The 14,805-nt window shown below is 42.8% G+C and overlaps 1 protein-coding gene across 8 annotated transcripts in view; it reads right to left on the bottom strand.

Moving 5' to 3' along the window:
- KLF12 (KLF transcription factor 12) overlaps window positions 1-14,805 on the bottom strand; it is a 291,208-nt gene that overhangs the window by 160,613 nt on the left and 115,790 nt on the right. For 7 of the 8 annotated variants that reach the window (XM_054163014.1, XM_054163015.1, XM_054163016.1 and 4 more), the window contains one exon: window positions 11,553-11,642. The exons of the other annotated variant lie outside the window; for it this stretch is intronic. In XM_054163014.1, coding sequence (XP_054018989.1) covers window positions 11,553-11,642 — 90 coding nt within the window. The remainder of the gene's footprint in view (window positions 1-11,552; window positions 11,643-14,805) is intronic. 8 annotated transcript variants of the gene reach the window in all.

The following is a 14,805-nucleotide window of genomic DNA, read 5'->3' as shown; positions in this document are numbered from 1 at the left end:
TGTATTTAATGTACAATATATTGTGTAACTATCAATATTGTTACAGTTCTGTAGAAAAATAGTTACGCTAATTTCTCGGTGTGGTAGTTTAGGCTGGGTGCCTTCTGCTGCTACCACACAAGATACACATAGAATACATACATAGAATACATACATAGAATAAACCAGGTTGGAAGAGACCTTCAAGATCATCGCGTCCAACCCATCAACCAATCCAACACCACCTAAACAACTAACCCATGCCCCAGGTGTCCAGCCCAGTGGGTGGACACAGGAAATAGTGTATTTCATTCCCATAATGTCCTGCTCCCTATAAATCCATCTTGCAAGGTCTCACACTTCCTCTTTCTTCCCTTGCTGCTCCCGTGGGAGATGCTTCCTATCTGGTAATGGCAGTTATCTCAATGCCTCTTAGGCCTAGCTAGGCCTAATGCCAAGAGGAGAAGGAGGAAGGGCAATCTCAGATCTGGCCATCTGAAATTAGTTTAACAGTGATGCTGGGGGGGGAAGAAAAAGCCCTGGGAGTTTTGGGTGTACCCTCAGGTAGGGAGAAGGGGAGTGCTGGGAGGCTTTTGGGTATGCTATGAGGAACTCTCTATGCTTTGGGATCTCTTTTGTCACTGTGCTTGTAGCTTCTGTAAACCACTCACTGCTTTTCCATTTAAACTTCCCATCACTTCTGCAATCCGAGTCTCATTTTTTCCCTGCCGCGGTGGGAGGCAAGGGAGGATCTGCCTCAAACCACCACGCGGGGTAATATCACAAATTCTCTTTGAATCTTTTTCCAGTCTTGCAGATGAAAGACTACCAAATATAACCTCATATAATCTAATTTTTTAGTAAGAGAAACAATATTCTTGACACCCTTCTATCATTATAGATATGGTAACCTACTTATGGCATGGCATTGTTAGCTAAACATGAGCTGTCTGGAGCAGAGATCTTTCTCTGACTCACTTCTTTCAGACTTGCAACTGTATTCCCAAGATGCACAACCATTTGAAGATGCCCATTAAAACAGTGCCTAAACACAACTTCTAATTAATTAAAACAAGATATCCAGAGACTCCCATTTATTTGTATAGCATATAATGCAATTAAGTGCTCACCCACAACTAAAAGTCTCCCCATTCCTGCCATACATACAACAAACAACACCAGACAGAACAAGGAATATATTCCCTGCAGTGTTCTCTTAACAGCCAACTTATCTGCCCAGGAAAGAAAAGGAATGGCAGACAGCGGTCAGTAAATTAAGTCTCAGAGGACCTTGGATCCTTGTTTCAGTGAGAATTTCAGACAGCATCATACATCTTACAACCCCACCTGCATTTTTTATCTGTAAACTCAGTTAACTTGGCCAAGAGACTGCCTGGCAAGGAGATAGTGAGTGTGCTGACTGAGCTGGTTAAGTTATCATTTCCTATTAGTCTTACAGCTATTACATTTTTACTGAACTTTTGTGTCTGATTCCTAGGGGAGGGAATATCCCAAATAAATAAACTACTTTTACAACCATGGTGCAAAACCCCCTTTGCTCTCCATACTGTATGAGGGGTAACTCCAAAGGAGTAAGTAACATGCACAACACTGTAAATAGTCTTTGGCAAGGCAGCAGTGCAGACATACACAAAGTAAGTAGGTTGAGTCCCAGAAGCAGTAAAGTTGGTTCACAATGTTATTTCAGATACAGTTAATCAGCTCTAGCAGGCCTTCGTCAATAACAGCATCCACAATCTTCCTTCCACCCTTCCCCTCTCCATTTGAGAGATGGTATCCACGATTTCCTAACAGCATGACTGCAGAATATATATACAGTCATTCTCTTTCTCCTGTCAGGCTCTGTTTTCTTGAATCACTGACCAGTTGACCCAACTCTTCTGACATAATTCAGTCACTGGTATTGGATACATTGGGAATGCCAGGGTGAGAGCAAAGTTGTAGGAATTGGCTACCTTTTATTCCTCGGGTGAGCTTTCACTTAAATACTGTAGGTACGGTTTCCTGTTATCAGCTTGTGGTGCTTCCCTTGGCTTAATTAATCCAACTGATGTAGCTGTGGTGCACCCCTCTAGGATGTGTCTTGCACCCTTCTGAATTGCAAGAATATCCATTCACCAATACTTGGGAATACTGCTGTGTTTCCTTAGGTACATCTCATACAGGTTTGCATCATGCCCTGTAGGTTATATCCTTAGTGGTCTTTGGGATCAGAAACTGATCTCTTTCTGAAGAATGTCATATATTTATGGCACTGTAAAGCAACTAATGAATTGTACCAGCTGTGTTTCTAACACCTCAGTAACACTTCTCAAGTATCATCTCTTGCAAGACTAAAAGTCAACAGAAAGAAGTGACTGATACACGTGTACTGTCTGTGTGCCATTTGCTTTCCCAAATTAGTCACATTAAACATTAAGTAATTCAGATGAAAATTAATTATTTGCATGAAGCAGAGACTCATAAATTGCAACAGCAAATACCACAAATGCTCTTTCTTCTAATAATACTAAGAATGTACATAAACTGAATCAGCCAACATGAAACAGTTCCCCGTATAGTCAAGGAGCAAGCTTTGCCTTTGAGATTGTTCTCAACTGTATTTCGATAGGTATTTCCAGAAATCTTTGAAAACAAAACCATCACTACTACCCAGGTTGAGGCAAAATATGCTTATGTATATAATAGCATAAGCAGGGATGGCATTCTTTAGACACAAGACAATAATATAATTTGGCTGGAGACAAGACATACAGATCAACATTGGCTTGTTAAAGGTTTGTGTCATTTTAGTTATTCTATTCATAATTCATAAGGCATGGGAATGAAGATGGAACAAGCACAATTAGCAGCAGAATTCAGAGTAAGATATATAATCCTCAAATAATGATTTGAAGAGACAAAATGCAGGCACAAGAGTGGATGAGATTGCAGATCTGGAAACAAACAGGCTGATGAAAATTAGAGGTTCAGCACTCTCTGTATTTGAAGATTAATTGCGGTACGAAAGTCCCGCGTTCCTATCTCCTTTTAACAAAAGCTTATGGCTCAACTTGAGAAAGTGCAACCTCATGTGCCTAAGTCAGACACATTTACCAGTTTTAGGAATCTGGGCCACATCCTCCAATGACCCAAATGAATTTGTCTTCACAATGAACACAATCAACACTATCCATTCTAACTTCTTTCTAGTAGCCAGCAGCTAACAAATTCACTGCCCAGTCTGTATAATCATTTAAATTGACCCAGCCTCTCTACATTGTAACAATGAGGAGTATTACTTTTCAAAATAGTCTTTGGCACTACTAAAGAATGAATACTTTTTTCCTGCCCAAGTACCCCATCTATACCTATATGGGGAAGAACCACCTTCTTCAGGTCCTTCTCTGAAGCTGGCTACTGACATAAAAAGATTTTACTGCAGACCAAAAGATCTAAAGCTGTAGGTCACTGGAGGATAATAAATGATAAGCAAATTCACATTTCCAAAGTAATTCTACCAATTTATTAGCAATGCTAGCTCCTGTTCCACAGTAGGGGAGATAATAACGAAGCCTTGTTAAAGGGCAATGTGGTATCTTTTATGAAATGTCTTTTTTTCATTTGTGATAAAGTCATTAAACCAGCACTGTGTCTTCCTGAAGCCTCAAACAATAGTCTGCATTAAATCTCCTGTGCAAAACTAAGGATGGTAGTTCACTGCAAAAATAAGCATCTGTTCTTGTTAATGCTGATGGCCTTCTAAAAATCATTAAACTATTTTCAATTGATGACAATAAAACAAAGTAGAGCTGGTGTACCTTTTCCCAAAGCAAAGAGAAAATCCATTTCCCTTGTAAATACTTCTTTGTTCCAAACTTCCCTAGAATCACGTAACTCATAAGGCATGTCACAATCACAATCATCTAGCTTGAACTCAGGGTCTTTTAAACCCAGGTTGGTAAATTTGTCTTCATTGCATCTGTGCCATTGCAGCTCCTGAGTCCTGCCCACTTTTCTAGTCACAGGCTCAAAGGAACTGGTATATGAGGCACTACTGAAACACAGGCATTATTTCCAATCTCCTTTTGGTCTCAGCTAGGGACTGGGCTGGTTTGCAGTGGGAGTAGCTCACCCAGCTTCATTCTCCCAGGGCTACCCTAAAATTTCAGCTGGACTGGACTTTCTTTATTTGCTTATTCTTTCTGCTGTATTGCATTTGAAATGCACCTTTGCTTGCTCTAGATCTGTAACACTTCTGCAGTGTAAGGACTGAGATCATGTTTAAGAATGCTTCTTTACAAATACTCAGAGCTGTCAGGCCAGATTTGGACACTGAGCACCCAAACACTCTGCAAGACACAGATGAATCATGAAACAAACCAAAACATCTCCTAGCATTAAAGATCCTAAAGGCCATGCACAGATGGCAGAGAGGAGCCTTATGTTACACTTAACCTCCCTTGCAAAAAAGCTGAGGTCTCCAATATGGAAACGTTTTGCTCTGTTGTCCTGGTTTTCATCTACATCATGTGTGAGTTCTACCACCACCACATGTAGTCAAGAGGTACCACCTAGTGAAGACCAGGTTACTTAGAGCAGCATAGGGAAGATAAATTTCAAATTAATGAAACACACAACCAGATGGTGCCTATTTCACCACAGCAGTACACCATGAAAAGTAAGTGAAGAATCAGCTTAAGGTTAAAAGCTGGTGCTGTTCACAGAAAATCCATACAAAAACTGGTTTATTTTTTCTCCTATTGTGCTTCCATTTTGATGAAGTATGTATAAAAATGAGAATGTTGCTGCTTTCTAAGCTTTTTATTTCTACATTATCAAGTCACTGCACTGATTATTGTTCACTTCACCAAGGCTGCTAAGCACTGCTATTTTCTACTGCTCAAGTCAATAAGGTTGGTGGGTCACTAAGTTCACAAACTGTAAGGAGACACATTAATTTGAAAAAAAGGCTTTTAATGAAGCTCCAGGATACACACATATTGTTTAATCATTAAACTCATCAAATTATGAAATAAACTGAAGTCTTGGAGTAAAACTGGACTCACTGTGATCATGTCATCTGTTGAAGTAATTCACCAAGCCAACAATAGATACGTAACAGCACTGCAATTCCCATTTGAAGCAGGGATGTAGACGTTTTGCTCTTCTCACTGGGGTCTTTGAGCCAAACTCTGAATCAGAGAGGTTCCTTCCAGCCCCTGTTCTTTGCCAGTAATCCAGTAATGGCACCAAGTAAATCTTCACACCTTTGCCTCCCCTAGAGCCATAATGCACAAAGACACCCCGGGAACACAAAGGCAACAAGGTACACTGCTAGCCAAGACATATCTGACCCAGAACCAGCCTGACATCCCTCTAAGCACAAATATTTGTCTCCAGGCAACAATGGCCAAGGCTGCAATTAGACTTGCCTCTACTGGAGTTTTGGCCTCATCAGGCCAAAACTGCAAAAGCCAGGACAGTGTGGAGGACTGGCTGGGTGGCCCATACAGTGCTGCATGCATACATGAGCAAACCATATCCACATTCATTCAGTAAGGTCCTTTCTGTGAATCTTACCTTGGAGGTCACAAACAGCTAATCAAGGCACAATTACTGAGGAAACACCTTTTCTGGCTGACATACTCACATGTCCTGCAGAAAAGCATTCAATATCCCTATGAGAAGTAGACACATATCTTTGGAATCAACAATTAATTTAATCTTCATTTCAACACAGTTTTGCAGTAATTGCATTGTAAATACTCATCATCATTAATGCAGAGCACTTGCAAACACTGGGCACATGTGGCAGCTTCTCACACTGCAACAGCAACCTGAGGAGCAACTCCTTGCTTCACCACACTTTGCACACTTTGCTCTGAATGGGCTAAGTGAGATCATCACACAGCACTGCGAGAGAGTTTTTCTGTTGCCACTGGAAAAGGCTGGAAGCTCATGATAGATAAATTCAGATTAGAAATTTGGTGCATGCCTTCACAGTAACAAAGGGTAACTACTAACATAGCTAAAGGAGGTTCTTCACTGAAATCTGTTTTTAAATCAAGATGGTTATTTGAGATAGAGGCTCCTTCTTAAACAAGAGACAATTCAAAGTGGTCTCACAGCCCTTCTCAGAGAAACGATGGTATTATCTCAGATGATATTACCTCACCTTCTCCAAAGCCTCATTAGAATCACAGAATTGTTTCAACTGGAAAAGACTTTCAAGATCGAGTCCAATCTGCAACCTAAGACCACCATGACTATTAAACCATGTCCCAAAGCACCATGTCCACACACTTCTTGAGCACCTCCAGGGACGGTGACTCCACCACCTCCCTGGGCAACCTATAGAGAGTTATGAAAACTCAGTGCCCTCCAGTCTGATCACTCGGTGCTTCACACTGACTGAGGGACACTGATGCATCAGACTCTCTTGGTCTCACTCCTCCACAACTGACACAGCCTTTAGGATCCCCTAACCACGGATGAAACTTGCTTTTAGCAACTGTTAAGCCATGTCCCACTTTTGCCCTTGCAGTAATCCTAGAGCAAATACAAGCAGACACCAAGCAGAACATGAATATTAGAAAAAAAAAAAAAGCAAAATCATTTTTTAAAAATCCATCTGTCTTCCTGAAGGTTTTGGGGAAGTTTGCCTAGTGATGTTTGATGTTCATCATCTTAAGCTACAAAGCTTTGGCCATTAGTTTCATAAGACTCAAAACACCATCTGAGTTTGTGAATTTTCCAAATGGGAATCTCACTTCCCTGTATACAGATATACTGCAACGGAGGTGCAATTCCAGGGGCTTACAGCACTATAATAATGCAAACAGATACTGTAATTTCAAATTCATATTACTTGGATCACACTTAAGTTCCCAGCCCCTGCTTCCCAGTCATTATATCCATCTTCCCAAACAGTTCCATGCGCTGATTTTGGTAATCACACCCTTCAAACACTTGTTCCTGTTATGTCTACCAACATCTACATATTCAAAGCAGTCTCTGAAGCACAGGCTAAACATCTGTTTCAACCACCTTTCTCTTTGGAGTTTAAGCTGTTTTCTGGAAAGTTGCCATCCTAATGGCTAGCTCCTCTGTTAGTGAACTGGAGAATTCATTTTGCATTTATTGATTGTTCCCTAATGAAGAGTCATAAAGGTGCCAGAGACTCTTGACCAGACACTACTTAATTAGTACCAAAGCACATAAAACCCCAAATCAAACCAGGCTCTTTGTCCAAATGCTCAGTCACTGAAAAAGATGACATCATCTTCTGCTTACTGAGAAGTCTGTAAAATTTTATTTAAAAAACCCTAAGGAAATAAAAAACAAAAAACAAAACCTATATAAACTCTTCATTTCCTTCCAGTCCCTAATACATCAAATAGGTCTTCCAGAATCAAATCACTCTTTGTGAAAGTACTCTTCATAAAGGACATAGAATTTGTTTTAAACCAGGTAACAGCAATTATCAATTAAATATTTGTCTTCTGAACAAAAAGGTTTATGTTACATGCAAAGACATAGTGCACAGCACCCAGAAGGTATTAAAAATTACCTCTAATGGATTTGTCTTTTCATCATCATGTCTCAGAATTTTCTGAGGGTACTTGCTCTCAAGAAGGCAAAGAGTTGAGCAAAAACCACATTAAACATCAAGGGTTGTTTTTTTTTTCCTCGCAAAGCCACAAAAACATTTTGAATAACTGATATGTACACTAATGCACGAAGCATGGGAAACAAACAAGAGGAGCTGGAAGCCTTGTTGCAGCAGGAAAGTTATGACGTAGTTGCCATCACGGAGACGTGGTGGGATAGCTCACATGACTGGAGTGCTGCAATTGATGGCTACAGGCTTTTCAGGAGAGATAGACAAGGAAGAAGGGGTGGAGGGGTGGCCATGTACATCAGGGAGGCACTAGATGCCATTGAGCTAGAGATTAGGGACAATCAGGTTGAATGCTTGTGGGCAAGAATTAGAGGGAAGACCGGTAGGGCAGACATCCTGGTTGGAGTCTGTTATAGACCACCCAACCAGGAGGATGATGTCGATGAAGCATTCTATAGACAGCTTAAGGCTGTCTCAAGATCTCCTGACCTTGTCCTTATGGGCGACTTCAACCTGCCTGACATCTGCTGGGATCTCAACACAGCAGAGAGGAGGCAGTCTAGGAGGTTCTTAGACTGCATGGAGGACAGCTTCTTATCCCAGGTGCTGCGTGAGCCTACCAGGGGCAAGGCTATGCTTGACCTCCTCTTCACCAACAGGGAAGGGCTGGTGGGTGATGTGGTGGTCGGAGGCTGTTTAGGGGCCAGTGACCATGAAATAATAGAATTTTCAGTATTCAGTCAAGCTAAGAGGGCCAGCAAGAAGACCTCCACTCTGGACTTCCGGAGGGCGGACTTCAGGTTGCTCAAGGAAACAATTCAGAGGGTTCCTTGGGAGAAAGCCCTTAAAAATAAAGGGGTCCAGGAGGGCTGGACCTGCTTCAAGAAAGAGCTGATGAAGGCTCAGGAGCAGGCTGTGCCAATGTGCCGGAAGAGGAGCCGCCGGGGCAGACGGCCAGCCTGGCTGTGTAATGAACTTTTAATTGAACTAAGGGAAAAAAAGAGGGTGTATCATCTTTGGAAGAAAGGTGAGGCAACCCATGGAATGTTTAAAGAGGTTGCTAGGGCATGTAGGAGGAAAATTAGGGAGGCAAAAGCATATTTGGAACTTAAACTGGCCTCTGATGTGAAGGACAACAAAAAGTCCTTCTATAAATATATTAATAGCAAGAGGAAGGGCAGGGACAACCTCCACTCCTTGGTTGACATAGAAGGAAATGTTGTAACACAGGATGAGGAAAAGGCAGAGGTACTTAACACCTTCTTTACCTCAGTTTTTACTAGCTGGAAAGAACGTCTACCAGACAGCTGACCTGCAGAACTGGCAGAGGGAGCCAGGGAGCTGCATGGTTTCCCTTTGTTCCATGAGCAAGTGATAGGAGCTCTCCTCAGCAGCTTGGACCCCCACAAGTCCATGGGACCAGATGGGATCCATCCTAGGGTGCTGAGAGAGCTGGCAGATGAGCTGGCCAAACCACTCTCCATTATTTTTCATCAGTCCTGGCTCACTGGAGAGATCCCAGCTGACTGGAAGCTGGCCAACGTGGTACCCATCCACAAGAAGGGCCGGTTGGATGAGCCAGGGAATTACAGGCCTGTCAGCCTGACCTCAGTACCAGGAAAGATTATGGAGCAGGTCATCCTGAGTGCAATCACACAACACTTAGAGGATGGCCAAGGGATCAGGCCCAGACAGCATGGGTTTAGGAAGGGCAGGTCCTGCCTGACCAACCTGATCTCCTTCTATGATCAGGTGACCCGCCTGGTGGATGTGGGGAGGCCTGTGGATGTAGTCTACCTGGACCTCAGCAAGGCCTTTGACACCGTTCCCCATAGCAAGCTCCTGGCCAAGCTGTCAGCCCATGGCTTGGATGGGACCACACTGCGATGGGTTAGGAACTGGCTGGAGGGCCGAGCCCAGAGAGTGGTAGTGAATGGTGCCACATCCAGCTGGCAGCCAGTCACCAGTGGTGTGCCCCAGGGATCAGTGCTGGGCCCCATGCTCTTTAACATCTTTATTGATGATCTGGACGAGGGCATCGAGTCCATCATCAGTAAATTTGCTGACGACACCAAGCTGGGCGCAGGAGTTGATCTGCTGGAGGGTAGAGAGGCTCTGCAGAGGGACCTCAACAGGCTGGGCAGATGGGCAGAGTCCAACGGCATGAGATTTAACACATCCAAGTGCCGGGTTCTGCACATTGGCCACAGCAACCCCATGCAGAGCTACAGGCTGGGGTCAGAGTGGCTGGAGAGCAGTCAGGCTGAGAGGGACCTGGGGGTGCTGGTCGACGGTAGACTGAACATGAGCCTGCAGTGTGCCCAGGCAGCTAAGAGGGCCAATGGCATCCTGGCCTGCATCAGGAACAGTGTGGCCAGCAGGAGCAGGGAGGTCATTCTGCCCCTGTACACTGCACTGGTTAGGCCGCACCTCGAGTACTGTGTCCAGTTCTGGGCCCCTCAGTTTAGGAAGGAGGTTGACTTGCTGGAACGAGTCCAGAGAAGAGCAACAAAGTTGGTGAGGGGTTTGGAACATAAGCCCTACGAGGAGAGGCTGAGGGAGCTGGGGTTGCTTAGCCTGGAGAAGAGGAGACTCAGGGGTGACCTTATTGCTCTCTACAACTATCTGAAGGGAGGTTGTAGACAGACAGATGTTGGTCTCTTCTCCCAGGCAAGCAGTACCAGAACAAGAGGACACAGTCTCAGGCTGCGCCAGGGGAGGTTCAGGCTGGATGTTAGAAAAAAGTTCTATACAGAGAGAGTGATTGCCCATTGGAATGGGCTGCCTGGGGAGGTGGTGGAGTCGCCATCACTGGAGGTTTTTAGGAGAAGACTTGACAGGGTGCTTGGTGCTGTGGGTTAGTTGCTTGGGCGGTGTTGGATTGGTGATGGGTTGGACGCGATGATCTTGAAGGTCTCTTCCAACCTGGTTTATTCTATGTATTCTATGTATTCTATGTATATCTCCTTGCAAGTCTTTCAAATTAAGTCATCCTGAAAGTTAATTCCCTCTCTTCCATGTCATTTAAATTCTCAATTAAAATAATTGAGAAAATAGCAGGAAGGAAAAAAGCCAGCTAACAGAAGGAGGCAAAATCCCATCCCTACATGGCAGGAGCATTGCTGCTTCTATTATGCTCTCTGCTTGTTGATGGCATCTGTCTCCAGAGTAGTTTGGTGGCATGGATTTTTGGGGATAATGTAAGATGCACAGAAGGAATAAAAAATTCATGATAACACAAAATCCATTAAATAGAGATGCCCACAGATTGATCTACAATCCCCACCATGTAAGTGAGAAAGTGCCCTTAATTTGACCAAAGCTGTGGGCTTCCATTTTCCTACAATCTACCACTCTAATGCCAAACGCTTGATCCACAGAAAATTCAAACTCCTATTCGAGATCTCTGTCCTGTGTTTGACAGTTAACATGATACCAGCTTTAATCATCTGAACCTTCCAGCCCCCTTTATTATAAACAAGTGTACTCCCACCAGGAAGTGAGAAGGTTTGCGCAAACATAAAATGGAGCAGGAGAAGCGTGTAAAAGGCGAACCCACTAGAGTACGGCAAATATCCAAAGGAGGTAGAACTGCCATGTACGGGCTTCTCAGACACGTGAATTTGGCTTCTTTATCAGAATCCATTATTCTTTCCTGGTTTTTTTAGCTGCACCTTTTTCTCATCATGCTGAAATTATACCAACAGCATCTCAGCTATCCTATGTAATTTGAATAGGTATTCCACAGAGTTTTGGTTTGTGTTCCCAGCAGATAAGCCTAGACGATCATCAGTAAGTCTCCCAAGAAAATGAGCTTCAAAATGACAGAAATTAAGACAATCATAGAAAAGAAAACAACAATACAACAGGAGGGGCAGATAACCACAGAGGAGCTCAGAAGGGTCATCAGTGTGCTGCAGAATGAGGTCGCACAGAAACCTCTGCTTACCCCTTGCTCAGATTCCAACAGCTCTGTTTTGACTCTGACTGCCGGCATCCCATCAAGCATTAACATTCTGTTCTCAAAGGCGCTGGTGTCCTAAGGCAGAAAAAGCACAAGGTTAATAAAAAAAAAATATGAAAAACACTTGGTTTGATTCGCTGGCTGAGTTCTATGGTATTGTAAAAGTAAGTATGCTTCTTTTAGAGGAAATGAAGTCAACAAAGACGCAACATTAATTTCATGAAGAAGCCACCAAATTACGACTCCTGATAAAATAGTAAATTACACTTTCAGTTGTCCTTAAAAGAGAACCAAGTCTTTGTAAGCAACAAGGGAAAATTGTCTTCAATTATCCTTTTTGAATTTGAAATTAATCATGCAGGTAAGTACAATTCTTGCTTTAAAACTGGAAAGAAGAGCACCAAAGTCAAACAGCTCCAGGTTTTTGGAAGTATGCTTGGGTGCATTTGATTTCAATCACAACTTTCTGTATCACCTGAGAAGGCATATGCTTGAACTCAGAGAAGGTATAGTGAAGGCTTGTACACATACACTCCATAAATTAACACACCCCACATTTCCTATGATTCATTCTTTTGTAAAGTTGTCAGCATTTGTCAATGACAATCTCCAACACACTCACCTCTGACAGTAATTTTAAAAGCATGTTAAGAACACATACTGTCCTTGTAGTAATGGGCAATATATGCTGAGTTTCAGTGAGATCTGTAGAACTCTGCTTCCTTCAATCAACATCCCTGCTTTGAATGTCTCACCCTGCTCTTGCTGGCACTGTTTATTTAGACACACAAAACAATTTCTTGTGCCTTCAGTTCAAACACTACCTCAGCCCGAGTCAATCTTCTATTCCAGCCAAGGCTCAAGGCTGGTATTTGAAAGCTAACCCCTTCAGCTGCCTTTAGTTTGGACATGGAGAGAATAAAAGGTATTTTATCCCTCAAGCTACAATCTGACCTCACGAATACAGACACCTTGGTGAGAGGTACAGAAATACAGAGACATCACAGCTATGTTTCAAATAGCAAAACCAGAGCATGTATTGCTTGTAAGTGACTCATTCATAGCCACTTACTTATCTGCAGCCCTGTCTGGAAGGCAGCACTCAGGACTGGAAGAGCTCACCTCTGTTCTAACCATTAACTCGCAGTCCTCTTACAGCCACACTGTAATGGGAAAAATGCTTTCCTTCTGTTTCATGGGCAGCAGAACTGTGTGGTGGCATTATTCATAAGGATTACGTTCATGGCTGCTTCAAGGGAATTGTGAGAAAAAGTCTGTCCTAATGGAGCATCCAAAGTACATTTAAACACTTCAACTACTTTAAACATTTTCTTTTTTCCAATTAATGCACCTGGTCCTAGGATCTTCATTTTCAGGCATATAAATATTGCAGCAACTGTTTATTTTTGTATACTCCTTTATTGTAATTTAAAGAACATGCTGAAAAGCAGGGAAAGTGATACGCAGTCTCCAACAAGGTGTCACGGGCAGAGCAAATGACCTGCTTAAAATCCACATCACACTCACTTTGAACTCAGTGTGTCAGAGCTTTGGCTCGGTACTACAGGGCAAGCAGGAACCTCATGGTAAAGCATTGTAAGCAAATGCAACAGTAAATACAGTCTTCTTTGTTGTTGTTGTTGTTGTTGTTGTTTTTTCTCTCTCTTTAAAAGTAAGGCTTAGATCATTCACAAAATGCTCTAAAAGCTTATGTTACAAAATTTCAGACCCAACTACTTTTAGTAGAACACTTCTACATCCGTGCCATGATATCACTGTGTTTCTACTGTATTTTAAGCTTGACACTAATAGAAAGAATTAAGAAATAAAAACTCTTACTCTATTTTCACAGCAATTTCTTTTGTGCATCTTGATCTTTATTTAGTGTTCCAAGGCATGAGGTGGGGAAAGAGGAGGAGGGACTGATACCTCGAAACAGCTGGTGGAAAATGTTCCAGGCTTTACATCCTTCTTCCCAGAAAGGGTGGCACACTGTTTATTTATCAGAAATGGATCTTGGGCATCACTGGGCTCCAGTGGTTTGGATGTGGTTTGGGATGGAGCAAGAGCAGGAAGCAGTCTGGCACTCCTGGCTCCCCCAGCGCCTATTCTGCAAGCACAGAGGTCCCTCTCACTTCTTGATTTATACACAGCACAGCTGAGTTTTACAGCAAGATCAGGAATACACCATCATCAAGTATCCCCTGGGCTGTTTAGTTCATAGACAAAGAAGGATGAACTGATATTGCTTCATGTCCCTGAGGAGGTCTTACCTGCCTGAACGAAGGGATGAGGTTGGCTTGTGCAGGAGGCACAGGCAGGAGCGGGGGAAGGGGGAAGACAAAGCGCCACTGAGAAAAGGCAGGTTTAATGAACTGTTAGAATCTGATTAGAGGCTAATGTCCCTTTTAGTGCTTTGTACCAATTTACAGCTGATATACTTGAACCATTTTTCCCCACTGGCTGTGATAAACTCATTAGTTTTAAAAATGCAAGCTAACCAGAGTCTTTGAAGTTTAAAACTGATAAATCATGAAAACCTGACTAGTTCATGTACCATTTAACACATTTACATTTAACTAAATTTTCATAGACCTTCCTTCCCCTTTTGTTCTATAAAACCATATTTCTTAAAAGCAGCGCTCTGCCTTTTGAGGTCTGAAAAGTAAATGCAGTGAATAGCTCTGGCTTCTGGGTCATTTATAACTCAAGAGTACCAATAATTGCAGAAGTAGATTCTTTCTAAACTATTCGATCCCTTGTGCATTTATAACTGCACAGACATTGTGTGACACATCCTGAGAGGCCACTGCCTGGTAATAGCAGAGTAGATCCAGTCTGTATGCTACACATGTGTATGCCATATGTAGCCCATCACGCAGAGAGCTGATCTTTCAAAACTGCCATGGCCAGCACTAGCACTACAGTACATTCAAAGCCATTCAGCAAATAGGATGTAATTGCCAAGGTTTGCACACAGTTGGCAGTCATCTAAGGCAAAGGAGTTTGACTCACCTCCACAGGGCCTGCAGATAGGAATTAAGATCCCCCAGGAACCTCTCTGGTCAGCCAGGCAGATGGAGCATCCACACCTGAGTGAGGCCAGGCTGTTCCAGTGCCCCATGTAAATTGATGGCACTCAGGAGACCCACCATTAGAGTCTGTTGATATGAGGTATTGAGTTGAGGCATTTTTCAGGCTGCTGTCACCTCCTGGCTCATTCAACTCTCATGATTGA

Source organism: Dryobates pubescens, chromosome 7 (assembly GCF_014839835.1).
Source record: "Dryobates pubescens isolate bDryPub1 chromosome 7, bDryPub1.pri, whole genome shotgun sequence".
NCBI classification, from domain to species: domain Eukaryota; kingdom Metazoa; phylum Chordata; class Aves; order Piciformes; family Picidae; genus Dryobates; species Dryobates pubescens.
This window is presented reverse-complemented; position numbering and strand designations above follow the sequence as displayed.